Here is a 26,801-nt window from a genome sequence, read left to right on the forward strand (position 1 = left end):
TCCCAGTGACCACTCCATGGGCCCAGGTGCAAAGTGGCCATGACAGCAGGGACGGAGGACGTGCATGGGCCAGTTACGTGGACTTCCTGAACTCTCAACACAGCTCCCAGCCCAACCCCAAACCAGCAAAGACCAAAACATGGTCAGAGGATGGGGACATGCCAGCAACCCGGTGGCCGCCTGACAACACACAAGCCACAATAAAAGTGGAGATGGTGACTTACCCCTGGAGACAGTTGTGACTTTGCTGTCCTGGCCAAGATGCAGGTGCCAGTGCCAAATCCCCACTGACTGCCCTGGAGCCGTAACTGTCTCCAAAGGAGGGGCCCATCTGAGATCTCTGCTCAGTGGGGTGTGCGGTGCAGTGTCCAAGGAAGGAACCGGGGAACCCAGTACCCCTCCCAGTAAGCTGTGAGCTGAGATGGCCCCTGACCATCAGGGGTCCTCAGGCTACCAAACCAGCAGGTAGAGAAAAGGCTGCTTTAAAAAAAATTTTTTTAATTGAACTATAGGTAATTTACAATATTCCGTTAGTTTCTGGTGTACAGCAAAGTGATTCAGTTATATATATGTATATACGGGGTTGGCCAGAAAGTTCGTTCGGGTTTTTCCATAAGATGTGACGGAAAAATCCAAATGAACTTTTTGGCCAACCCAATATATATATTCCTTTTCACATTCTTTTCTATTACGGTTTATTACAAGATATTGAATATAGTTCCCTGTGCTATACAGTAGGGCCTATTGTTTTTATATATATATATATTTTTTTTTTTTTAAATAAATCTTAACCACTTTTTTTTTTGAAATTATTTATTTATTTATGGCTGTGTTGGGTCTTTGTTTCTGTGCGAGGGCTTTCTCTAGTTGTGGCAAGTGGGGGCCACTCTTCATCGCGGTGCGCGGGCCTCTCACTGTCATGGCCTCTCTTGTTGCGGAGCACAGGCTCCAGATGCACAGGCTCAGCAGTTGTGGCTCACGGGCCTAGTTGCTCCGCGACATGTGGGATCTTCCCAGACCAGGGCTCGAACCCGTGTGCCCTGCATTGGCAGGCAGATTCTCAACCACTGCGCCACCAGGGAAGCCCCTGTTTATATTTTATATATAGCAGCTTGTATCCCAAAAAGAAGAGGCTGCTTTAACGCTGGGGTGATGCATTCCTACCGCCACAGAGAAATAGGGTTGGTGCTCGTTACCTACTGAACTGGATCCCCCCAATTCACACACTGACGTTCTCACCCCCAGTACCTCAGAATGTGACAGTATTTGGAGAGGGAGCCTTTAAAGAGGTGATTAAAATGAGGTCACATGGGTGGGCCCAAATCCCACATGGCTGGTGTCCTTATAAGAAGAGGAGATTAAGACACAGACACACACAAAGGGACGACCATGTGAGGACACGGGGAGGAGGTGGCCATCTGCACACCCAGGAGAGCGCCCTCAGGAGGAACCCCTGCCCGCAGGCTGCGGCCTCCAGGACGTGCGAGGATGAGCGTCTGCCGTGCGGGCCACCTGCCCGCCGTGGTGCTTGGTCACGTAGTCACATCCAGGCAGAGCTTCCTGACGACGCAGGAAGACAACGCCCAGAAACCGGGGGCCCACCGGGCACCCCAGCACCCCTTGTATGGTACCAACGGAGCCCCAGGCACCAAGCCCTGAAGCCTCCCCCAGCAGCCAAGGGCAATGGGGACAGGTGCTGGCTTTGGGGTTCAGGTGGAGAGTGCTCAGGCTGACATCCCCAGCCCAGGACGAGGCAGCTGGTGGGCCCTGGTGCCCCGCCCTTTCCATGCGGACAGGAGCTGGAGGTGACTGGGCCTCGCCTTCCATGTGCCCTGCCAGGCCTGCCCCCCCATCCCTGAGCCCAGGCAGCTCGGAGGGCAGCGGAGAGAGGAGGGTGGGTCGGGGCCCCCACTCCTGCTTGCGTCACCCCAGACTGGCTGCACCCCTGCTCCTCGCCACGTGGCCTCGCCACACCGTTCTCTGTCGGCTCCACCTGCCCTGGGGTGGGCGTGGGGGGGTTGGGGAGGAGCCCCAGGGCTCCATACCACCCCTCGTGGCTTCCCTGGCCCCCTGCCCACATGTCCATCCACAGTCCCCAAGTCGCCCTCGTCTGGGCGTGCTGTTTCCTCCTGGGCCCACATAAGGAGCCCGGATGACCGCAGGAGTGGACACTGCCGGCCTTCCCTGCCACTGCGGACAGTCTGGGCCAGGCAGGGTGCAGTGGGCAGCCTGGCTGGGCCTCAGGAAGTGGGAACCCTCTGGGCCCTCCTGGCGCAGGGGCTGGGAACGGGGCCTGCTGCACCCAGCGGTGACGCCAGAGACCCCAGGCGCGCAGAGCGGGCACCCCAGTGGCAACTCACACCTGTCTGCGCTTGACCCGAGTCCCATCCAGGCTCCCACAGGCGGGGGTGGGGCGAGGCGGGGATGGCCTCACTCCAGCCGGGCCTCGTGTCTGCCCAGTTCCCACCACGAAGGCCGTCCCCGTTACTGTGCGTGGAAAGGCACTTTAAGGGGGTGAATGAGGGGCAGGAGGGGACAAACAGAGGGGATGACTGGCTGAGAGGCTGACGGCAGTCCGGCCCAGCACGGCTTCTGGCCGCCCAGGCTCACGGTCAGCACAGGTGCAGTCGCGGGGCAGCAGTGGCCCTCACGGGGCAGGGGCCCCCAGGTACCACACGGGGCTCGAGAAGGGGCCTGGTCGGGCCCAGTAGTCCACAGCACGGACCCGGTAGGAGCCGGAGACGACAGCCGTGTCTGAGGACACAAAGGTACATGCCTGCTCTTCAACCTGAACCCCTCTGATGCCCCCAAGCTCCAGGTGCCGAGAGGCCCTGGACCCCTCCCCGCAGGGACTGTGCTGAGGCAGCAGGCACACCTGGGCTGAACACGAAGAGGTTAAAGGTCGAAGGCTTCCTGCTGACGGGCAGGTACACCACACCCTCCGGGGAGAACTGGATCTCATAGGTCCACAGGCACCTGGGGAAGGTCAGGCACAACCAGGGCTGGGGTCCAGGGGAGCTGGCAGGCAGGGGGCGCCCAGAGCCCTACTCCCCTCCAGCCCCCTTCCTGGCCCCTCCCCAGGACCCAGGACACTCTTCCTGCCATGACAAAGGGCCACACTGGCTGAGAGGAGGGGTCTGGAGCATAGTGCCAGGGGCAAATGGCCTGTGTAGGTACCCCCACCCTACATCACAGAGGTACAAAGTCATGGGCCATTTGTGTCAACAGTGGGGGCAGCTGTATGGGGGGCAGAGAGCACAGTCCGCGTGGGGTGGCCGAAGGGCCACAGAGAGTGGCCACATGGGCGCTACAGCCCGGAGGATTTGGGGGCCAAGGGCGCGTTGGGGGGGCAGGGGTAGGGGTGGTGACCGCACTCACGCACTTGGAGCCCACACGCTCATCAGACCAGACCAAAAGCAGCTGCCCGCGGGTCAAGGGCAGAGCACGAAGCCGGGTCACCTGGGGGAGTGAGGCACCGAGACTGGTTGGGGGCGGGGGCGACCGGAGCGGCGACGGGGAAGGGAACTGCCACTTGCCTGCCCCGGCGGCTCCTCGGGGCGCGCGCACACGTGCACCAGCCAGAGCGAGGGCACAGGAAGCTCAGGGCGCAGCGTCAGGCGGCCGCTGCTGGGAAAGGGGAGCGGCACCACGGTCGCCGGGTCCTGGGGACAGAGTCAGGGGCTCAGGGCCCTCGCACCTCGGGAGCCGCCCCGCCCCTTACCCCACGCTCCCCGCGGACCTCGGCCGCGCGCATGCGCCGGAACTGCTCAGCAGAGGGGTAGACGGGCCTGCCCAGGCGCCGCCACTCGCCGTAGGGGCTGCAGAGCCAGTTGTCCATGTAGAGCTGGACAAAGACGACCTCTGCGGAGCGGGATGCTGGGGCCGGGCCTCGCCTCCTCCAGGCCCCGCCCCGCCAGAGCTACCCCCACCCCACGGGCGGGAGCCCCCTCTCTGGGAGCCCTGCTTACCCGGGCCCGGGGGCACCCCGTGCAGGCTCAGAGTCAAGGGTACGCTGCGGTTGGCGTGGGCGCGGGTGTCGTCGCTCGCGTAGACCAGCACCGTGGCGCGCCAGGCGTCGGCGGGGCCCGTGGGGGGGTGGGCGCTGGCCAGGACGCCCACCGTGTGGTTGCTGTCCAGCACCGTCCCGCCCCGCGACACCTCAGCCCAGAGCTGCTCGCCGTCTGCGGGGGTAGAGGGGTCACCACGCGGAGTCGTCGCCCCTCGACCCTCCCAGGGCCCGGCTTCCCACCATTTGCCCTCCTCCACCGGAGGTCCCCGGCCACACCACAGCCTCTGCGGCCCACTGAGCTGGGGAAGGGTCGGGAGGGACAAGAAACACGCTCCCGGCTACATCCTTCCGCGGGCCTTTGCACAAGCCACCCCTGGCCCAGCACGACATCCCCGTCCAACTGAGGCCTCGTCCGGGCCCCGCCCTCGCAGGAAGCGCCGCAGAACCCGGCACGCGGCTCACCCAGCAGGGCCAGCAGGGCCATCGCCGTGAGCACCGGCTTGCGCAGCAGCTGCACGTGCGGCGGGCGCGTGTTGTTGACCTGGAAGCGCGCGGTGAGCGTGCGCTGAGAGAAGGGGTGCGGGTGGTAACTCAGGAAGGCGTTGTCGTTGCTTAGGAGCGCGTAGCGCACGGAGGAGCTGGTGTTGGCCACCAGCAGGTTCTGGTGCTGTGCGATGACCTGCGGGCATCGGGGTGGCTGGGAACGCGACCGCGGGGGCCGCCTGCCCGCCACTCCCACCCAGGAGAAAGGCCTCCCCCGGGGGCGGGCCTGGCGGCAGGCCCACCTTCACGACCATGGCAGCGTAGGTCACGTCGGCCCTCCAGGGCTGCGGCAGGGACCAGCCCACCAGCGGGTCGGCCTCGTCGTTGTAAACGGGGGTGTCCGCGAACTTGGGGAAGAGCCGCTGTATCTGCCGCACGACCGCCGCCTCCTGCTCCAGGATGTAGATGGAGCTGCCCGCGCCCTGCGCAGAGGCCCCGCCTGAGCAACCCCCGAGACCGCCGCGGAGGGGCGGCGGGGCTGCAGGCAGCAGGCGGGATTCTGGGGTTGCCGCATGCGGGGGACCCCCGCGTGGGCGCTGGGTTGGGGGCGGGGACGGACGGAAGGGCGGGGATCGCGGGCTGGACCTTCTTGTGGAGCGCGATGTAGTCCAGCCTCACGCCCACCTCCCCGGTGAAGAAGTTGGTGCCGTTGTGGCAGTGCCCCAGGAGGCCCCAGCAGAGCGGGGAGCGCGGCAGCGGGTGGAAGGAGTCTCCGGGGCCGCCCAGGCGCAGAGCCGAGCTGGCGGCTCGCAGACCCTCGGAGCAGGCGTCGTAGTAGTTCAAGAAGCCTGGGCGGGAGGGACACAGAGTCCACACCCCCGCGCCGGAGGGGCCGCTGCCACCCCCTCTCAGATTCGCAGGACCCCAGGAGGCCGGCCTGCCCACCTTGCAAGGTCATGGACACGTTGTCAAAGTCGTGGTGGTCCGGCTCGTTCCACGTCTCGAAATTCCACTTGGAAACGTGCTTGAGGCCGTACCTACCTGCAGAGGGTCCCTACTGTGGCGAGAGGGCCCCTGCCCTGGGACAGGGTCATGGGCTCATGGGGATCCCCAGGGAGGGGCAACCATGGTGGGGGGCTTGGATGTGACGGGAGTGTCTGATTCCCTATGAGCTCGCCCCCCCCACTTGCCCCCCTCCCCCATCAGGAGGCCCTGGTTCAGCGGGTTCATGATGAGAAGACCAGAAGGTGGCCTGGGCGGGTGCGGGAGGAGAGCCTGCCCAGCAGTGCCCCCCTGTCCCCGCAGGGCACACGCCCCGCCCACCGATGTATCTCCTGGCCAGGAGCGAGACCAGGTCCTTCCACTCGAACACCTGCCGCTTGTCCTCAAAGTCAGTGAAGCGTCCGGAGGGGCTGCCCATCAGCTCAAAGCCTGCAGCACATGAAGGCAGCTGTCCGCTGCTCACCTGCCTGTCTCCACCAGGCCCGCGCTGAGGTAGGCCCTGCGTGGGCAACCAGGAGGACCCAGAAGGGCCAGGCCAAGGGGAGGGCGTGGGGCCAGCAGTACAAGGGCGAGGCTGGCGGCTTACCTGGGACGAGCTGGTTCTCCCTGAGAAGGTCCAGGTACCGGTCCAGGTGGGTGAAGTTGTAGCTCAGGCCCTGCCTGGCTGACCCCCTGTAGAAGGACACTCAGTGTCAGGATGGGGGAAGGTGGGCCCGGGGCTGGAACGGTGGCCACATTCAAGCAGCTAAGAAACCTGCAAGGTGCCGTGCAGGACTAGGCTCCAGACTCAACTGGCCCCTCTCCTCAGAAACGTGACTGTGTAAGCCTAGTAGTCACTCACAGCCTAGTGTGAACTAGGCTGTCTGTACTGGAACCCCACCCTCGAGCCTTCAGGGGCTCAGAATAGCCTGTGGGAGGGGGCAGGCAGGTCTTTCGGGAAAGGTACAACAGGATGGAGGGGGGAGAGTAGGCATCCTACAGACAGCTGACAGTGACGCGGGAGGCTGTGGGGTGAGCTTGGCGGGACCCTGTGGCGCCACATCCTGCTTCCCTGCACCTCCTGGAGGCCAGGGCCCCAGACTTGGCCCAACACTACCCCTGCCCCCCTGCCACACTCTGAGAGGCAACGTGAACAGGCAGGAGAGGGAGAAGGGCAGCCGCCCCGCCCTGCACTCATCCCTGAGGTAGAAAGGAACTCATGATAATCAAGCAGCAGAAAAGCAGCTAGTGGGCCTGGGGCAGAAGAAGGGTGTGGGTTGTGAGAGATGCAGTCACACGAGGCCTTGTGACGATGGTGAGGATGGGACCCTGACTCAGGGTGACATGGGGAGTCCTCTCAGGGACTGAAGCAGAGCAGTACCATGACTTTTTTTATGTGTTTGTAAGACAATTCTTTTAGAACAGTTTTGGATTCACTGCAAAATTGAGACGGAGGTACCGAGATTTACCCCCCGCCACGCTCCCTCCCCACATGCACAGCCTCCCCCATGGTCAACATCCCAGAGTGGGACTTTTGTTACAACTGATGGACCTACACTAACATCACAGTCACCCCAAACCCACAGTCCACATTAGGGCTCACCGGGTGATGTACATTCTATGGGTTTGGAAAAATGTATAACGGCACGTATCTACCACTGTAGCATCACACAAAGTATTTTCACTGCCCTGAAAATCCTCTCTGCCTCACCTCTTCGTCCTCCCCCCACCCCAAACCCCTGACGTGTTTACTGTCTCCATAGTTTTGCCTTTGCCATATTTTGAAAGGATCCCTTCATCGGCCCGTTGGAGCCAGAGTGGGAGCTGGAAGACGGTTCCCCGGGGGAGGTAGGTGCCCGGACTGGGTGGCGTCGGCGGCAGCAGCAAGAGGGAGCTGGCACGGATGGATTTAGGAGGCAGAGGGACCGGCGTCCACTGCCGGACTGGAGGGGAGCTGGGAAGGGGGAGTTCAGCACAACCGTGGATTTCGCTTGAGCACCTGGGGGTGCGTGCAGTTGGCAGAGGCAGGCGGGGGAGTAAGATGGGTCTCAAATGTGCTGGCGTGGAGGTGGCGCACCTGGGGTCGGGGGCTGGGTGAGGAAACTGGTGCTCAGCCGTCAGGCCAAGGCAAGGAGGGCGAGGCAGGCGGAGTAGAGCACCGAGCCTGGGGCTGATGCGGCAGCCTGGGGTGGCCCAGACGGGTGGGCCGGCAGAGGGTCTGAGGGCTTCCCCTGAGGGCACGCCCGGTCCATCCACAGATCTGAGGGGGAGGGCGGACACGTTCCAGAGGGCGTGCAGCTGCGCCCTCTAGTGGCAGCCAGATGCGGCCCGCCTGCGCGGCGGCGGCGGCGGCGGCGGCGGCGAGGGAGGGGCGACGAGGGATCGAGGTGGAATCTGGCCCTGAACCGCTCTGGGTCTAAGTCTCCCAGTCAGTCCCACGCCAGTCTGGCCAGCCCACCGCTGTCCCCCTGAGGGACAGCGAGGGTCTGGACAAGTCAGCACCTCCCTTCCGGGCCTCCTCTGCCCCACTCGTCACTGCACAAGGTCAAGGCCGAGCCACCACGCAGACAGGGTGCCTCCGGCTCTCACCAGACCGCGTCTTCCCACCTCCGGAGCCCAGCCCCACAGCACGTGCGCAGCGGGGGTCCGCCCCTTCCCCCTCCAAAGGTCACAACCGGTAGCAAAGAAAAAAAAGCGCTCGGGTAAAAATTAAATTTGTGGCAGCGGACGGGTTCCAAAGTCCCACAGGTGGGGGTGGGGGAGCAGGCGTGGGCGATGGGCGACGCATGTACAGCGGAGGCCCGGGCACGGGTGCCAGGCTTTCTCTGCAGACCCTGGCAGCGCTGGGCCGACTTGGGGCGGGAGCACATCAGGCCTCGGGTAAATTCTGTTCCGGCGCTCAGTGTCCTGGGCCTGCGGGGTGTCACCAGGGGAGCCCCAGCCGCAGAGCCAATCTCAGCCTGTCACTCTGAGTGGGACTTGAGTGTCCGCTGACCAATCCAGCCTCGGCACCCAGAAATGCCCTAGGGGTCAGTAACCTGCCCCCCAGGGACCAGAAGACCCAACCTTGGGGTGATCCCAGGCCCAGGAACCCCGGGGAGCTGTCCTCGGGCCCCACTGTCGGTGCCTAGGTCTCCATCCGTCTCAGCCTCTGTCAGGAGGGGAATTTGAGCGATCAAAGCTAGTGAGGGGGCTGAGCCAGAAGGTGTAGTGCACAGCCCACCCCTGCACTCCCCCTGCAGAGGCTTGGGTCACACACGCAGTCCAGCCCGAGGGCCTCTCCATCCTCCAGCCACGCAGGAGGCCGAACCTGGGCGCGAGGCACAGGTGGCGTCGCCTCCCGCTCCTGGTCCGGCACTTGGGCCGGGGCAGCGGAGGCCGCACAACGACTTTATTCACTGCACGCCGGCGGCCGTCAGGCTGCACCAGGAACCACCCCCCATCCCTGGGCCTGAGCGCGTGCGCCGCGAGGACCCAGCAGCACCCAGGCCTGGTGAGTGCTTGGGTGCGCAGGGCGGGGCCCCAGGCCTCGCGTGCTCGGGCGTGGAATCTGGGGAACACCGGGTGGGGATCGGGCCGGGTGCAGATGGGGCCGCGCTTGCTCGTCTGGCGAGGGGAGGGACGCACTCGTGGGAGGGCGCGCAGGGTGGATGGAAATGTGCTGGGTGGGGCCCAGGCCGCGCGTGCTTGGCTTGCGGGGCGCACTCGTCGGAGGGGGCGCAGAGTGGGGGTACGTGTGGAAATGCACGGGGTGGGGACCCGGGGCGCGCGTGGTCGGCAGGGATGGGGGGGCGCGGGGCCGGGGTGGGGAAATACATGGGGCGGGGCGAGAGTGCTCATAGGGGGAGACACAGACCCGCCGCTGCGGGGAACCGGCAGCCACAGTCAGGGTCCGGGCTGCGAAGGTGCCGGCCGGGGAGGCAGGAGAGTCGCTCTTCTGGAACTGGGAGCGCTGGGGTCTGGTTCTCCGGACCCTGGAGATGAGAATGGGCTTGCAGCCCAGCCTCTTTTCACTTGTGGGGATACATGGCTCCTTTCCAAATAAGTGTACTCAGCGGCTTAAAATGGTGATTTAAAGACCACTATTAAAATAACAACCATGTGGCACAGGACTGGGCAGGAGGCAAGATGAAGGCGGTCCCAGCAGGCGGAGGTGCGGGAGACCCCACGCCCCTTGCTGGTTAACCCGCGCCAGGGTCCTGCTGCCCCCCTGCCCCGGTGGAGAAGTCTGCAGTGGGCCCACTGGGGTGAAGGGGGACAGTGGGCCTCGGCCAGCAAGGCCCCAGGACCCAAGACGCTCGCCTGTGTGCCTGGTCAGATGGCAGCATGAAGACCACAGTCCTCAAAGCACAGAGGGACAGGCAGGGGTTGGGGGAGGGGGGTGGCGCTTAGGCCCCAGGGGCCCTGCAATTCTCAGTTGAATCTCTTCAGCTGCTTAGACACCCAGCCTGGGCAGCGGCTGGGGGAGCAGAGGCCCAGGCCCTGCCACCAAGGCAGCCAAGGCCACCCCTGCGGTGCAGCTGGATGGGGGACATGGGTGCTGCAGCGCTGAGAACAGTCCCTCCCTGAAATATCAGTATCTCCACCTGCCTAAAATCCCACCACAGGTGCTCCAAACCTAGGCAGCCCCCGAAAGCCCCGTCCCCACCTCCTGAGAGGGGGAGGGGCCGCCACCTCCATTCACCCCTCCCCTCCCCGACGGTGGGCCCAGCCGCCACCGCTGCCCACACGTGCCACGCAGGGAGTTCCCACACTGCCGCTCCGCCGCCGGTAGCTGGGTTGGAAGATAAGCGTGTTATGACCCCTCGGCGGCCCCTCCACTCCAGCCCTGAGAGGAGTCTTATCTGCCCCTGAACTGCTGTGACTTGTCCCACCCGCCCTCTGGCCGGTGGCTCCTGTAAACCACATCCTTGGGCAAACAGCTCCGCCCCAGGACTGAGTGGGTACTGCGCAGGACTCGGGGGGAGGGGCCGGGCCGGGAGGCCCCAGGCTCTGCCCCAGGTGGTTGGGTTCAGCCTCCGGAGGGCAGGGCGAGATCTTGGGGCCCAACACACTCTTCAAGAACAAGGAATCAGATCTGGAGATGGACGCGGTATCGCAGTGGGGCCTCGGCCCTGACCACTCCTCCCCCTCGATGCAGGTGTGCGGAGACCCTCCCACCCTCTGGCTATCCCCCCAGCCACCCTGGGGTTCCACTCCCACCTCTGCCCCCAAATGGGGCCTCTGGTCTTTCCCATCAGGCCATGATGTGGCAGAGCTTTCAGGGAGGCTCTGGAGGGAGGTCCCGAAGTGAGGCTGAATGTGGGAGGCGCCTGGATGGAGCTCCCCCCGCCCCCCTGCCCCGGGCTTTGGGAGACAGCAGGCCCAGGCCAGCTCAGCCTTGCAGCCCCGTCAAAGGGACCCCTCGCAGCCTCTCAGGTCTCCAGGATGGAGAACACTCGGGGCTGTGGTGTTCTTTCCCCACGCTGCCCCTAAGGCACCCACTTGTTCATTGTAAAGATGGGAGAACCGAGGTCCTGAGTAATTTTAAAATCAGCAGCGCGCTCTTCGTTAACTGCATGTGGGACACGAGGGCGTCATCCAAAGGGGCCGTTTACCTTCACACCGGCCCTACGAGGCAGGTTCCACTGGCCCAGGAGGAGTGGACGGAGGCGTGGCGAGGCCAGACGGCCACCCACCGCACAGGGCCAGCACCTGGCTGGGATCCAGGTGGCGGGGCTCCAGGGGACAGACCCAGGACCCCTGCCCCTGCAGCAGGAAGGGCACACCTGGCTGCTAATTGTATCTTGATGCCTGGCAGCCCTCCAGTCTTCGGAGACACACACACACACACACACACACACACACACACACACACACCCCAGCGGCCTCGTGCCTGCTTTCCACACAAGGACACAGAGCAGAAGCCAAGACGTGGCTGCCCTGGGCCCAGCTGGCTCCCGCGTGGACCAGACCCATCGCCTGGCAGCCGGGATGTCCAGGGATGGGACCCGGAGACCAGCCCCTCCCTCGGACCCCCAGCCTTGCCCACACTCCAGGGTCCTGGGAGCCAGGGCACTGGGCCCCAGAGCCGAGGGGTCGCATGCTGCCCGTCCCCCCGCCCCCTCCCCCGGTACAACTGGCCAGGCTCCTGAGCTTTCCGCCTCCCCCAGGGGCCCAGAATCCAAGCGTCCTGCTCCAGCCACTCAATGCCCCAGCCCACCGGTCCCGCACCTGGAGCCCTGCTCCTGGGAAGCTGGAAGCTTATAAGAGTCCCACACAATTGTAATTATGTGTGAGCCTCTGATTACAGTACAACTCCCCGGATTAGCCGCTCAGGTAATGCGCATCTGGGGGAACCTATGACTCAGCAATCTTTGGAGTAAATGATTTAACTGCAAGCCCAGCACAGCCGAGCAGTCAGATGCTAAGCACAGAGCACTGCCCGCCGGTCAGTGCCAGGCCAGCTCTGTGCCTGAGCCCACCACCTGCATGCCCAACCCGCTGAGCCAGAGGCCCCGCGGACAGACAAGCTAGGCCCGCACTACCTGCCGAGCCCGTGAGGGGCCCCCTCAGGTAAGAGTCCCCCGGGACCCTGCGGCAGGACAGCGAGGGCTCTAGACGACCCGACCACAGCGGAGGCCAGCTCCCCGGATGGAGCGGAGGGGCAGAACGCTGTGAGCGGAAAGGCCCGATTCCAGTGCTTCTTTTGCGGACTCCCCGTTGTTTAAACAGTCACTCAGTCGACACACCTGGACCTCGGGGGCTGGCTGAGCTCGAGGTGTCCAGGGACCCCTGTGTGGTGAGGTCTTCAGAGGAAAGAAACAGCCCCCCTAGCATCCCCCAAAGGGCAGGCCTGCCACTCGAGCCCTGGGGGCGGCGTCCGCCTGCCCACACCTCACACCAGGCCGGGACGAGCGCCCGTCCTCCACACCCGGGGACACCCCAGGCCCCGCGTTCCCGGCCAGTGCACACACCGCGCCAGGGTGACCAGGCTCTGAGGAAGCAGAGACCATCTGCTTCATGTCACCATGAGGGGGACAGCAAGAGCTGAAGTCCGGGCGGACCTCAGCACAGCTGTGAACGGGACTCCCTGGCACTCGCTGAGCACAGAGGCAAGGTCAGCCTGGGCCGGGTGGCAGGCTGCCCTCTGGACAGCAGGGACAATTGGCACGCGTGTTCCACGGTGCGTCTTTGTGGCCTGAGCCACCAGCCAAAACCCAGAAGCATTAACACGCACTGGGAAAGGGGCCTGCTGTCCCAGAACACCCTGCAGGCGATGGACACCAGTCACCCCCGCTGCCCTCCCAGCCGGCCCCTCAAAGCACGTTCCAGGAATTCTGCTGCAAGGACCGGGCAGTGGCAGGCGCTGCTGCAGCACAGATTTGGGGTCCTGGCATCTGCAAGGCTCTTCCTGCCAGCAGGGCCACAGTGCAGAGGTGATGGAGGGACGACCAGAGGGGACTATGGTGGTCTGGACGGCGGAGCGGAGGGGCCTCTGGCGTGGACAGAGAGCAGCGGAGCTTGTTCTGGCCACGCGAGTCTGGGTCTCCGTGACGCCCTCTGACTCTGACATGTCTCGCCACCCCAGCAATGACACCCACTTCTGCCCACTTTGCAGGTTTTCTCGGGGGGCGGGCTGGTGCCCCATGATGGAAGTGTCCCCTGAGTGCACACAGCAGGGCAGGGGGCTGGTGCTGGTTCGCCGGCGGCCCCCCGCACCCCCAGGCCTGCGAGAGGCTCTGAAGGCCCGGCTGCGGCGGAGCTGTGCGTGCAGCGTGCAGGGGGCCTGGGCGCTGCTGCAGGACCTGCTCCCCGCCACGCGCTGGCTCCGCCAGTACCAGCCTCGGGAGGACCTGGCGGGTGACGTCATATCTGGGCTGGTCATCGGCATCATCCTGGTGCCTCAGGCCATCGCCTACTCACTGCTGGCGGGGCTGCAGCCCATCTACAGCCTCTACACGTCCTTCTTTGCGAACCTCATCTACTTCCTCATGGGCACCTCGCGCCACGTCTCCGTGGGTATCTTCAGCCTGCTCTGCCTCATGGTGGGCCAGGTGGTGGACCGTGAGCTCCTGCTGGCCGGCTTCGACCCCGCCCAGGATGGCCCGGGGCCCGGGGCCAACCGCAGCGCCCTCAACGCCTCGGCCACCATGCTGGCGCTTGGGCTACAGGACTGCAGCCGGGACTGCTACGCCATCCGCGTGGCCACCGCCCTCACGCTGCTGGCCGGGATTTACCAGGTGAGGAGCTGGGCCTGGGCCTAGACAGGCTGGCTCAGCCACTCAGAGCAGCCCATTCCGGTACTGGTCGCACCCCTGCAAGGGCCAAGCCTGGGGGAGACAGGAGGTCAGGGCGGTGGCTTAACCCGCAAGGAGAGGAGAGAACAGGGCATAGGCAGAAGTGGGTGCGTGACAGCACCCCGGGTCGGGGCACCAGAGGGGCTGAGGGTGCCCGGGGTGGGGGCCTGCCTGGCCAGCCGCAGAGTGTGGCCTCAGGCCCAAACGTGCCCCCACGTGGTCTGCACATCCTCCCCAGCGTCCTGTCCCAAGTGGGATCCTGGGAACTGCCTGCCCGCCTGCCTCCCCACGGCCTCCCCGCACCTAGCCCTCCCTGGCCCAGGGCTGTCCACCCCAACGTCGCCCCCTCCCAAGGGCCACCTCAGGTCCTTCCCCTCGGCTCCAGGTCCCCCGGGAGGGGCGCGGTGCTGTGGACAGGGCAGAGAAAGGAGCTGCCTTCCGATGCCCAGAGCCCGCGTGTGTGGGACCACGGTGAGCGTCGTGGCCACAGCACGCACTCCGGCGGCTGCCGTGCCTGTGCGCGCACACGCATGTGCAGGCGGCCGCGGATGGGGTCCGCGTGGGAAATGAGCAATGCGAGGGAGGGAGGTCCGGCTCTGCGCTGTGCCCGCGCCCTGCAGCCCTGACCACGCTCTGTCCGCAGGTCCTCATGGGTGTCCTCGGGCTGGGCTTCGTGTCCGCCTACCTCTCACAGCCGCTGCTGGACGGCTTCGCCATGGGGGCCTCAGTGACCATCCTGACCTCCCAGCTCCGACACCTGCTGGGCGTGCGGGTCCCGCGGCACCAGGGGCCGGGCCTGGTGGTCAGCACGTGGCTGAGCCTGCTGCGCAGCGCCGGGCAGGCCAACCTGTGCGACGTGCTCACCAGCGCCACGTGCCTGGCCGTGCTGCTGGCGGCCAAGGAGCTCTCGGACCGCTACCGGCACCACTTGAAGGTGCCGCTGCCCGCAGAACTGCTGGTCATCGGGGCGGCCACGCTCGTGTCCCACTTCGGGCAGTTCCACGAGCGCTTCGGCTCCAGCGTGGCTGGCGACATCCCCACTGGCTTCATGGCCCCGCATGTGCCAGAGCCGGGGCTGGTGTGGCACGTGGTGCTGGACGCCGCATCCCTGGCCCTCGTGAGTTCCGCCTTCTCCATCTCGCTGGCGGAGATGTTCGCCCGCAGCCACGGCTACTCTGTGCGCGCCAACCAGGAGCTGCTGGCTGTGGGCTGCTGCAACGTGCTGCCTGCCTTCTTCCACTGTTTTGCCACCAGCGCCGCCCTGGCCAAGAGCCTGGTGAAGACGGCCACCGGCTGCCGCACGCAGCTCTCCAGCGCGGTCAGCGCCACCGTGGTGCTGCTGGTGGTGCTGGCGCTAGCGCCCCTGTTCCGGGACCTGCAGCGGAGCGTGCTGGCCTGCATCATCATCGTCAGCCTGCGTGGGGCCCTGCGCAAGGTGTGGGACGTCCCGCGGCTGTGGCGGCTCAGCCCTGCCGATGCTCTGGTCTGGGTGGCCACGGCGGCCACCTGCGTGCTGGTCAGCACCGAGGCCGGGCTCCTGGCCGGCATTCTCCTCTCACTGCTCAGCCTGGCCGGCCGCACACGGCACCCACGCGCTGCCCTGCTCGCCCGCGCCGGGGATTCCAGCTTCTACGGGGACCCAGCAGAATTTGAGGGCCTGGTCCCCGAGCCTGGTGTGCAGGTGTTCCGCTTCACGGGGCCCCTCTACTACGCCAATAAGGACTTCTTCCTGCGGTCACTCTACAGCCTCACCGGGCTGAACGCGGGGTACACAGCCGCCAGGAGGAAGGAGCGGGGCCCGGGGGTGGGGGCTGGCGAGGGAGAGCCTGTCGAAGGCAGGGACCTGGGTCCCGGGAGCAGCACAGCTGCGCTGGTGCCCTCAGCGACCTGCTTCCACACAGTGGTCATTGACTGTGCCCCGCTGCTGTTCCTGGACGCGGCCGGCCTGGCCACACTGCAGGACCTGCGCCGAGACTACGGGGCCTTGGGCATCACCCTGCTCCTGGCCTGCTGCAGCCCCTCGGTGAGGGACACCCTGAGCAGAGGCGGCTTCCTCGGGGAGGACCAGGGGGACGCGGCCGAGGAGGGGCAGCTGTTCCCCAGCGTGCACTGTGCCGTGCAGGCGGCCCGAGCCCGCTGCCAGGAGCTGGTGGCCGCCAACTCCACCCTCTAACAGAGCCGGCACCTGCCGCCAGCCTCCACTCCCACCATCCACCACTGCGATCTTGCTGTCGCCTGGTGCCTCCAATCTAGAGGACCCAGGGAACCCCAAATGGGATGGAGGGTGGCAGTGAACACACACAAGGACCCAGACACTTGAGAACCCTCAACTGCACCTTTGAGACAAACGCTGCCTCGGTGCCAACCTGGGCCCAGTGCTGTGCATCTGTGGTCCGTGGAGCCGGTCTGACACTCGGTGTCCTGTCTTACTTGAACAAGGACCCTGAGGCAGTCATGTGGCCTCCAAGGTGCCAAAAGGACGTTGGTCCCTTGGCCCGCTAGCGCCCCCCCACCCCAGGTGAGAGCTGGCAGCTCTGGCCAGGGGTGTGATGAGAGTCTCTGTGTCTAGGAAACCCCGCAATGCACACACCCAAGTGTTTCTTACACCCTCTGCCTCAGCCCCCACTGGGGCTGGCAGGGCCAAAGGCAGATGTGACCAACACGACCTCAGCCCGGCCCCTGGCGTGGCATCCCCACACAGTCTCAGCACAGAGCGAGGGTGCCCACTCGCCGTTGCAGGGTCCAGCTCTGCCCGATCCAGGGGCTGCCCCAGCACCCACAGCACCTGTGCCACCAGGAGGGTGCCCTCAATTCTCCCCTGCCCCCAGGATGCTTGGCCGAGAAGCACAGGGGCAATGGCTTCTTGGAGCAGGAGTCCCCCACCCCGTGACCCCGCCATGGCCCGGTACTGCACTGTCCTCCACAACCAGACGCCACCTCCTCTTAGTCTCCGTCTGCATCTCCATACACTGGGCTCTGCCCAGCTGCCCCCAGGCTGCCCATCCCCTCCATCACCCACCTGGCCGTGATGAGGTCCAGCAGCCAGTGGGTCCGAACCTGTTCGATGCCACCATGAGGGACGGCACCCACGTAGGCCAGGTTGAGCTGCTGGTCCCAGCTGAGGTCATACCGGTCAGCCTGGCTGTGCGGCAGTGGGGGACTGGGCACAAAACAAGGGGGAGCGGAGGCGTTAGTCCCCTTGAGTGGGGCTAGCAGAGGGGCCTCAGCACAGGCCCCGCACCTACAAACTCAGGGCAAGGACCGGGGCATGTCTGCTGGTGAATTTTACTGTCCCTGATGTAATAAACTGCCCCCTAGTGCCAGGACTGTGATGAAGTCTCAGGTTTATGGGGGTCGGGGGCTCCCAGAGAGATCACATTCCCACCCTGCTCCCTGCCCCACCAGCCGGGAGATATCAGCTCCAAGCCCGACAGAGGCAATCGGGGACACCAGGGATGGGGACAGGTCCCACTGCAGGGACGTCGAACGTTCTGGGGTTGCCCCCTCGAGGGGGTCCCGGTCTGCGCCAAAGAGTAGTGTCCTGGGCCACAGCCCCTCCTGCACCCTGGGCTGCCGCGGTCGGCCACCAGGCTCTTCAGCGTCTGGGGGGTGACCAGGCACACTCAGGACCTGGCCCCAGGCCCCCACCACACGGGGCAGCCGCTCAGCTAGAAAACCTCCGCAGCACCGGAAACATGGCATAGAGCCAGCGGACAGAGAGGAGATCCCCACTCTGAGGCTGCACCCGAAAGGAAGGAGCGAGCCGCGGCCCTCCTCCCTTCGGAGCGCCTACTGCAGGTCTCTACAGGCGCGACACGGGGGTCCCGGAGGCACGGGGCGGGGTGCGCGGCCGCGGTTCGGGAAGAGCGCGCAGCGAGCAGGGGCGGGCTGGGCCGCTCCGACCTCAGAGTCCCCCGCGAGGCGCTCACCAGAAGCCGGTGCTCCTCCAGAAGGGCTGCAGGGGACGCAGCGCGCGGGCCGCGTCCACGCGCACCAGGTGCGGAGCCTCGGCGGCCGCAAGGGACACGGCCAGGAGCGCGAGCAGCGCGGCGCGGGGGCGAGGTGGGCGCATGGCGGGGGCGCGGGGGACGCAAGCCCCGGGCGCGGGAGCACCCCAATCCCGGGAGACCCACCCGGCCCTCCGCGCTCCGGGAGCCAAGGTCCGCGCCCCGCCCGCCTGTTCCGCCTCCGGGTCGCGCGCCACGTGACCGCCGGCACGGGGCGGGGCCTCGGCAGGACCGGGCCGGGCGGGGGTCTGGCGGGCAGTGGGAGGTGGGCGGGGCCGGAGCGGTGGGCGTGGAGCGGGGCTGTGGGAGGGGCGTGGCCGGGAGGGGAAAGCAGGAGGCGTGGGCGGGGTCTGGCGGGAGGTGGCGGTGGAGGCGGGCCCGGGGGTGTGGGCGTGGGGCTGGGTGGCGGGGCGGGCAGCTCCCGCAGCCCCGGAATGTGGAGCGCTTCTCCAGACAGTGGGCTGTGCCCAGCTGCCCTCAGGCTGCCATCCCCCCGCCCCAATCTGGAGCCCCTTCCCCGCAGTTTGCTCCCCTCCGTTCCCTCCCGCGCCGAGCGGGCTGCGAGGACTGGGCGGCCCTCGGAAAGCGCTTGGCCTTCAGCCGCTCGAGTGAAATCCGTCGTCTGTTAATGCTTCGGAAGGTCGGCTCGCGGGCCGGCAAGTATCCTAACGCGCGGGCCAGGCGGCTGCTCAGTGGAAGGTGGTCAGAAGTGGGACACGTTTGGAAGGTGGATGGTGGCTCTTAGGAATTCGGCTGGAGCAGCGCGCGGATGTGACGTTTTCTGAGAGGAGGGCTGTTGTAAAGCAACGGGGGTGGTCAGGGGGCTAAGCTGCCTCTGAGAAGCCAAGTGGACATTTCTATGGGCAGATGGGCAGCGCGGCCTGGGTGTTGGGGGAGGCGGGGTCAGCGGTGAACGTTTAAGCTTCTAACTGCACATATACTACGGGTGTGTATACCTACATATACTGTAGGTCGTACAGCCTCACATCCTCCGCCAGTCAAGCGTCTCAGGACTCGGGGAAGAGCCTCTGTCCTTGCACTGTCCTCCCTCGGACAGCAGAACCCCGCCCCAGAGTCAACCAGTGTCCAGTCCCTTGGGCTGAAGAGAGAGGAGCTCTAAAAGTGATGGACGACATCCAGTCACAGAATGAAGGCGTGCTCCGTAGCCCGAGGAAAAGTACAAAGGCAGCAGAACCCAGGCGCGTCCTAGTGAAATGCTGAAACCAAAGCTGAAGGGAAAGCCTTCAAAGCAGCTTGAGGGGGAAAGGACCCGTTACCCTCAAAGTGCAAAACAGCAAGAAAGAACGCTGACTTTCCAACAGAAGCGGCCAGAACCAGCAGCCAAGGGAATGAAAACTTCAAACTAAACCACTGTTAGCCAGGACGTCTCGATCCAGCAAAAAACATGCTTTGAAATGGAGGTCAAATAAAGACGCTTCGGAGAATCCAACTCTGAGAACACTTGTCACCACTGACCCTCCTTTACGGAAACGCTAACTGGTGTTCTTCCAGAAGAACAGTGATCCTTGCAGCCCAGAGGGGCAGGAAGGAAGGAAATGCAGCAGAAAGGTCTATTGTCTGTAAGTCTAATGAAGAGTGACACATAACACGGCAATAATAACATCTCGCTGGGCTCGAAATATATCCAGAGACTGAAACATATGACAACAGTAGTAGCCCAGGGATTGTGAGGGGCACACGGTGTGTGAGCGGCTGGCCCCCCATGTCCTCTGAGTGGGAGCTTCTACCGTGAAGGGACTTTGCAGGTGGGACTAAGTTAAGGGTCTTGAGATAGGGAGATGACCCTGGATCATCCGAGCGGGCTCTGAGTGTCCTTGTAAGGGGGAGGCAGAGGGAGATTTGACACGAAAGAGGCTGCATGGTGACTTCAGAAGAAAGGAAGCCATCTGAAGATTGTCCTAAAATTTGCACTCAGGACTTGTTTTAATCATGTGTGCTTAGACAGATGGACACAGATCCCTAGAAATAGGAGGCAGGACCACATGGGGAGGTGGAGGGAGGGGATGGGCATTATTAAAGTATCCTTACGTGCAAAGAGTCTTTAGTGCCCAAAGGCAGGACACGTCCCCTTTAACAGAGGAAAGGGCAGTGGAAAAGCTTTGAAACTTGGTGTGAAGTGTGAGTTAGCCAAGGTCCTTGAATTAAGAGAGATTAAGGCCTGGGACAAGACAGAGGCCCATCTAGGGTTCCACTTGCTGGACTGGAATTTGAAAAAGGGTGTTTGAGGAGACCAGTCTTTGTCTCAGTCACACAGGCCCTCTGGGAGCCCTCAGGGACTGTACTTTGAGAAGTGACATGTGTAGCATGTCCTGGCCACACCTCACGTCGTGGCCTTAGTGCACATGGAAACGTGTGGGAGTCTGTGAGACGAGACTCCTAGAGTTCTCACCTCTGAAGGGGGCGATTTTTAAGTGATGGTTGGACAGTGTATGATCAGTGTGCAGATGGGCTACTTGTTTGGGGCAGCCGCTGCTGAGACTGCTGCGTGAAGTCCAGCCGGTGTGCTGAGCTCTGGGTCCGTCCGTCGTCAGGGCTGGGGCACGGTAGGAGCCCCGTCACGTGGGGTAGCTGGCAGTGCTGTCACACAGTCCACGGATGCCCCCCGCTGCTACCCAGGTCATCCCAAGGGGCTCCCCAGGTAGCCAGGGGGTCTGGGGGAAGGATTTGTGGCCACCAGGACTCAACAAGGACTAGAAGATGTTGGGCCTGTGTGTCCAGTGGCTCTCCTTGGAGGAGGGCGTCATCACGGTGAGGCCACGCCTGCGCTCCTGGAGAAAGGCGTCTGCCGTCGGTCAAGGTTGGTCAAGGGCTCACCTGCCAGGACGGTGCGTGCTGGAAGGCGGCCAGGTGCCGGGGTGGCCTGGAGAGGCGTGGCCGTCCGTTCAGGGTGGAGCCAACGGTGGGGAGAGGCACCCACTGAGCAAAGTGTCTGGTCGCTGGTCGGTGGAGGCCGTGGTGTTAGCGGTGTTGGATTTCCGGTGTGGAGCCCTAACAGTGGGACCACAGCTGCACGGTGTGGTTTTCCACCGTGAGGGACCCTTAACTTTTACAGGGAAAAGAACAGGCAGAACTAGACCTTATTTTCTCCCCTCTATGCCCTTATATTGGTTTTTTCTTTCATCCTTTTCTCCCTCTTCATTTATTTCTTCATTTATTTTTCTTTTAGGCTTTTCGTCCCTGTCTCTGGCTGGTAAGAGGACCAGGGGCCCTGCTGGCAGCACCATCAATCTTTCTCCCTCTTCCTTCCCTTAAACAAAAGCCTGTTTTTTTCTCAAATAAAACCTGGCCTGTATCTCTAAGCAGGGAAGAACGGTTTCCTTCTCTCCGCCCCCCGCCATATCTGTCTTTGGCTGTATTGGCGGTATTCGCTTGTTTTCTGTGTTCTTGGCGCTCTGGCATTTGGGGCCTTGGTCCTGGAGAGACAGCCCTCCCAGTGCAGAGCCTCCCCACGGTGAACCGGCCCAGAGCCCACAGCCCAACCAGCCCCTCAGCCACTCTCACCCCCCGTGCCGACGTGCCCCCTGCCCCAGACCTCCCCGGGGCTGGGCACCGTACAAGCAGCCCTGCCCCTAGCGCTCAGGCCTGCCAGAATTATTCCAACGGTCCAGTCCTAAACTTGCCGTGTGTACCTGTGCTGCCTCACCCACTCCTTCCTGCGAAAGCCCCAGTTAAGGCTCTGGGCCACGTTCTCTTCACTTCTGCTTCTGCCTCCTGACCCAAACCGATGCTCCTGACGTGGTGGCCCCTTCTCTTGAGAAATGTGAATAATAAATTCTTCCTTCAAGGCAGACGTAGAGAATGGACTTGAGGACACGGTGTGGGGGGGGAGGGGAAGCTGGGAAGAAATGAGAGAGTGGCATGGACATATACGCACGACCAAATGTAAAAATAGGTAGCTAGTGGGAAGCAGCCTCATAGCACAGGGAGATCAGCTCGGTGCTCTGTGACCACCTAGAGGGGTGGGATGGGGAGGGTGGGAGGGAGACGCAAGAGGGAGGGGATATGGGGATATATGTATATGTATAGCTGATTCACTTTGTTATGAAGCAGAAACTAACACACCATTGTAGAGCAATTATACTCCAATAAAGATGTAAAAATAAATAAATAAAAACTGAAAAAAAAAAGTTCTTCCTTCAAAGGCAGTTGTCTCCGTTTCTGTCACCTTACCATATCTGATTAAAACAAATCCTGGGCACAAATTTTATTTAATTTAATTAATTAATTTATTTTTTATAAATTCATTTATTTAGTTTTGGTTGCCTTGCGTCTTCGTTGCTGCGCGCGGGCTTTCTCTAGTTGCGGCGAGCGGGGGCTACCCTTCGTTGCGGTGCACAGGCTTCTCATTGCAGTAGCTTCTCTTGTTGCGGAGCACGGGCTCTAGGCACACGGGCTTAGTTGCTCCACGGCACGTGGGATCTTCCCGGACCAGGGCTCGAACCCGTGTCCCCTGCATTGGCAGGCGGATTCTTAACCACTGTGCCGCCAGGGAAGTCCCCTGGGCACAAATTTCAGAACAAAGGTGCAGTGCTGCTCAGGAATGCCAGGAACGTGGCTCTAGAAGCTGGAGGCCAGCAGCCCTCGTGGAGGGAATGTGGTTCTGCCCACACCTTGAACACGCGCAGGGGCTTCTGCTATGGAGACAGGGGCTATAACGCCAGAGCGGTGGGGACAGTGGGGCCCTGGGCACAGATGGACACAGGCACCACAGGGAGGCCATGAGTCCATGCAGTCACCTGGGTTCACACAGGGCCTTCATCTGCCCAGAAGGTTTTGTAACATTTGCTAAATGAAGACAAAGTGACCACAGCAGTTCCCACACTCTCTCAGGTCCCCCGTCACAGCTCCCCTCTGGCTGGGGTGGTGCCTCGGGTGGCACTCTCGAGATCTGGCCAAGGGGAAGTTAAGTTGCAGGAACATGGGTTGGGGGTCAGTGGAGAACACCACGCCCTCCCCAGCCACTTGGTTAGGAAGTTACTGCCAAACATCCTGGCGTAGAAAACAGCTTCCAGGAACACCCGTGGCAACTAACCAGGAGGAAGGAGTGAATCACCCTAACTTGGAAAAGGATTAAACATCCGCTGATTTAACCGGAAACGCTGACATTGACAAGATAACGTGGACCCGAACAGCCAGTGTGACAAGGACATGATGTAAGAAGCTTCGTCAGATCAGCAGGGACATTTTAGATTAGTCATGGCCCAGGAAAAGCACACGACCCTGAGGCTTCCCAGCTTATGGAAGAAACTTGACGACGTTCTCTCCAGCTGTGACAGTAGTCCTAACAATGTATGCGATACAACCAGTAACTAGTTGTCAAGCAGAAAGTCTTGTAAAATAGCAGTGACAATTTTTTTCAATCAGTTATGCTGGAGGGACTAAATTATCTTTTTCTTTTCTCCCTGGACAATGATATTGCAAAATTGTTATAAAAAGAGACAATTTAAAATGTAGATGAGGGAATTCCCTGGCGGTCCAGTGGTTAGGACTCTGGGCTTTCACTGCCGAGGGCCCGGGTTCAATTCTTGGTTGGGGAACTAAGATCCCACAAGCCACGCAGCAGGGACAAAAATTTTTTTAAGGACGTGGATGAAAAAAGAATCACAGCGGAGTAGCAGGCAGTTATGAATAAAAGGTGTGGGCTTTTTCTAGATTTTGTGATGTTTGTGCCATTTATCGATATTTTTCATGCTTAATTTGTTGTGATTTTTTTCTCTCATTCTGAATAAGTGTGTTTCTAATTTTATCAAAATAATTCTGCATTTTTTCTTAAAGAGAGTCCCATTGACTTCAGGCTGCCCCACACCTGGGCAGGCCCAGCCCCACATTTACCTGGTGGTACATCGGACAAGTGGAGACACGCCTGAGGCCGCACAGCACGCCGCCCTCTTCCTGAGACTTGGGCATCTTCGCCGTCTCAGGGCGGCAGGTGCTCGTGGAGCAGGGCTCAAAGGCCCTCCCCAGAAGGGAAAGGGCTGCCCAGCTGGCCGAGAGGAAACAAAGGAGGCCTTCACCAAGAGCCACCGCTGAGCGGGTGGCAGGACCAGCCAGGTGTGGGGGGGATGCAGACACGGTCCCTCCCAATATTCACGGAGCCTGTCTTTGCGAGTCCGCCTGTTCGCGAAGACCCGCTTGTCCCACCGTCGTCAACGCTCGCGGCGCCTTCGAGGCTGTCCGCAGATGGACGTGCACGGAGCAGCGGCGACGGGCCCTGCCTTCTTGCTTCTGCTCACCCGTGAGCGAGCCCTCTTCCTGCCCCTTCGGTGCCGCGTTTCTGCTCTTGTGCTTTCGGTGGTGATTCTGCGGCTTCCGTGGCCCCCGGCCCAGGGCTCGTCACATCCAGAGTCCTGAGCGCGGGAGGCCGGGGCGTGCCCTGCGGAGGAACCCGTGTGCCGGGCGAGCTCCATCCAGGCCGAGGGACAGCGCTGTCGGCCGGGTCGGTGCTTAACGAGCCAGCGATGGTGTCTGTTCACTAAGTGGTCTTTTTGTGTTGACTCATCGGGGAAAACGCCGTGACGAGAGGCTGGCAGGAAGCAGCCGTTGTTTCCCCAGGAGCCGTGGGTGAGAATTTGCGGAGACCACATAGAGCATGACTTTGAGAATACTGACAATTGACTGTAACCAATAAAAGAATCACCTCCAGAATATATAAAGAACTCCTGCAAATCAATAAGAAAAAGACGCTCAATAGAAAGGTGACCAAGGGCTTCCCTGGTGGTGCAATGGTTGAGAATCCGCCTGCCGATGCAGGGGACACAGGTTCAAGCCCTGGTCTGGGAAGATCCCACATGCCACGGAGCAACTGGGCCCGTGAGCCACAACTACTGAGCCTGCGCGTCTGGAGCCTGTGCTCCGCAACAAGAGAGGCCACGATAGTGAGAGGCCCGCGCACCGCGATGAAGAGTGGCCCCAGCTTGCCACAACTAGAGAAAGCCCTCGCACAGAAATGAAGACCCAACACAGCCAAAAATAAATAAATTTAAAAAAAAAAAAAAAGAAAGGTGACCAAGACATCTAACCAAGCCTCACAGGAAGAGCTGCAGATGACAGACAGATCCAGGACGAGCTGCAGGCCTCTCTCCCCACCGCCACCGGACAAGAGCCAAAGCCACACAGACATCTCTGCATCCTTACCAGAAAGGCTGAAATTGTGACACTGTTAGTGTCCAGGGTTGGCAAAAGTCTTCCGCATTGCTGGTGGAAGTATGAACTTTTATTTTTGTGTGGATTCTTGGAAAGCTGTTTGGCATTATCTTCTACAAGTGAACATAGCACGTCCTACTTCAGCAGACACAAGGACATGTATGTGTGGTATCCAAACACATGGACGAGAATGTTCCCAGAAGCATTTTCCATAACAGCCAAAGTCTGGCACCGACACCCAAGCCCGCTGGTGCAGAAGGACTGAGAGGCAGGACCCCGACAGCGGACCAGACCCTTACATGCCCGTGACCTGAGCAGCAACAAAAAGACCCTCAGTGGAACTCAAGACAAAACGTTGGGTGACACAGGCCAGTCACCAAATAATGCAAGACTGGCTGTTTCTGGGCCTTCCAGGCAGGCTGGCAGGTCTGTGTGTACATTAGTTTGCCTGGGTTCCCACACAAAGCACCACAAGCTGGGTGGCTTAAACAACATTGATTCTCCCACTGATTAATATGCCGAAACTCTAGCCCCCATGTAATGGCATTTGGAGGTAGGCCTTTGAGGATAATTAGGGTTGGATGAGGTCATGAGGGTGGGGCCCATGATGGGATTAGTGTCCCCACCCCCATGTGCCAGCACAGCCAAAAGATGGTGTCTGCAGGCCAGGAAGCAGGCCCTCACCAGAACCAACCACACTAGCACCCTGATCTCCAACTTCCAGACTCCAGAACCAAGATAAATAAATGTCTGTTGTTTAAGCTGCCTGTCTGGAATTTTGTTATGTGTCCCAAGCAGAGGTTTAGATTTAAGCTTCATCTAGAAGCTGCTAATTATTTTGGAAGGTATTCCAAGGAGGTCAGGGGACGGTTTGGTGGAAGTATGTTTGCCGTTTTAGTTACTATGCTGGATCAGAAAGCAGTTAAAGTCTGCGGAAATGGTCAGACGTGGATTTTTCTTTTCAAGATGTTTTTCCTGGACTCCACTTTCTCACAAATGGACAAAGATATGTCCTGAAATCCTGCGTCCTTAGAAGTCAGCTGGTTTGGATTATGGGGAGTGGGCTTCAATAGAAACCTCTGCTTCTTACAGGCACCATGGCTGGGTCACAACCCTCCCGGGGCCAAGAAGCAGGTTGGCCTGGGGCTGGTTGGGGGTTGCTGAGGAGAGGAGGAGGAGTGTGGGCAGTCAGGGCCCTGTGGCCTCAGGGCGTGGGGAGCAGGGAGGGGGCTGGCAGCGAGCTAAATGCTCCAGGGCGCAGGGGCCCATCTGGGGAGCCCCAGGCGAAGGGATGTCCTTGCCTTTCCAACATCACTGCCCCAGGGCTTTGCACCCCATTTCCCCTGTTTGGATGTTTGTCCTCCTGGTAGCTCAGTCCTGGCTCCTTCCGTCCACGGCCAGGCACTGAGATACCAAGTGGCGTTTCCCGCCTTATTTTTCAGCTTGCTCTTGTCTGTCTGCCCCAGAACTCAGCCCCAGGGTGGGCAAGGGTGCCAGCCCAGCGCCCCGGTGCACAGCCGGTGCTCCGACAGGATTGGGGGCTGAGTCCCCCCCACCCTCAGGGGTTGGCTCCGGTCTTTGCGCCCGGCCCCGGCCCCGCCCTCCCTCTCTCCTGCCGCCGCAGCTCCTCCCAGCAGGCCTAACACACTTCCAGGCATTTCCTCCCTACTACGCCCTCCCCAGGACAGTATCCTCCCCTGGTTGTGTCCCCTGCCCCGTTCTCCTCCTCCTCTGGGGCTCTGCAGCCCCTGCTCACCCTGCCGTGTCGGGGCCTGTCTCGAGGGAGGGCAGCCCACAACGACGCAGCAGGGATCAGGCAGGTCCCCCGGCAGCGCCTTGGCCCACGACGCCCGGCTCGGCGACGCGCATTACAATCCG

General features: G+C 62.0%; 2 protein-coding genes across 5 annotated transcripts; one reads left to right on the plus strand and one right to left on the minus strand.

The window, feature by feature from the left end:
• Positions 1-787: 787 nt before the first annotated feature.
• On the minus strand, positions 788-17,937 carry IDUA (alpha-L-iduronidase). Of its 4 annotated transcripts, none has more exons than XR_009008420.1 (14): positions 17,682-17,937; positions 16,772-16,912; positions 6,081-6,166; positions 5,816-5,923; positions 5,438-5,533; positions 5,138-5,340; positions 4,795-4,974; positions 4,472-4,688; positions 3,969-4,181; positions 3,740-3,861; positions 3,537-3,662; positions 3,379-3,459; positions 2,876-2,976; positions 788-2,754 (listed from the first exon to the last, which is right to left on the minus strand). XR_009008420.1 is itself a non-coding variant. In XM_057547204.1 (14 exons), exons 1-14 carry the CDS (start codon positions 17,822-17,824, stop codon positions 2,648-2,650), a joined length of 1,920 nt encoding a protein of 639 aa, XP_057403187.1. In that variant the 5' UTR covers positions 17,825-17,937; the 3' UTR covers positions 790-2,647. The 4 variants fall into 4 exon arrangements, 2 of the variants coding, with proteins under 2 accessions (XP_057403188.1, XP_057403187.1); XM_057547204.1 differs by having other exon boundaries at positions 790-2,754; positions 3,383-3,459; XR_009008421.1 differs by lacking the exon at positions 3,379-3,459.
• SLC26A1 (solute carrier family 26 member 1) lies at positions 11,940-16,108 on the plus strand. Its single transcript, XM_007181478.3, has 3 exons — positions 11,940-12,028; positions 13,074-13,695; positions 14,396-16,108. Exons 2-3 carry the CDS (start codon positions 13,102-13,104, stop codon positions 15,923-15,925), a joined length of 2,124 nt encoding a protein of 707 aa, XP_007181540.2. The 5' UTR covers positions 11,940-12,028; positions 13,074-13,101; the 3' UTR covers positions 15,926-16,108.
• Positions 17,938-26,801: the final 8,864 nt, after the last annotated feature.

This window comes from Balaenoptera acutorostrata, chromosome 5 (assembly GCF_949987535.1).
Source record: "Balaenoptera acutorostrata chromosome 5, mBalAcu1.1, whole genome shotgun sequence".
NCBI lineage: Eukaryota > Metazoa > Chordata > Mammalia > Artiodactyla > Balaenopteridae > Balaenoptera > Balaenoptera acutorostrata.

Coding starts and splice junctions, on each gene's coding strand:
- SLC26A1 (XM_007181478.3), top strand. CDS start 13,102: ATGATGGAAGTGTCCCCTGAGTGCACACAGCAGGGCAGGGGGCTGGTG. Junction 13,696..14,395: donor TGCTGGCCGGGATTTACCAG/GTGAGGAGCTGG, acceptor CTCTGTCCGCAG/GTCCTCATGGGTGTCCTCGG.
- IDUA (XM_057547204.1), bottom strand. CDS start 17,824: ATGCGCCCACCTCGCCCCCGCGCCGCGCTGCTCGCGCTCCTGGCCGTG. Junction 5,534..5,815: donor CCTGGCCAGGAGATACATCG/GTGGGCGGGGCG, acceptor GACCCTCTGCAG/GTAGGTACGGCCTCAAGCAC. Junction 3,460..3,536: donor CCGAGGAGCCGCCGGGGCAG/GCAAGTGGCAGT, acceptor TCACTCCCCCAG/GTGACCCGGCTTCGTGCTCT.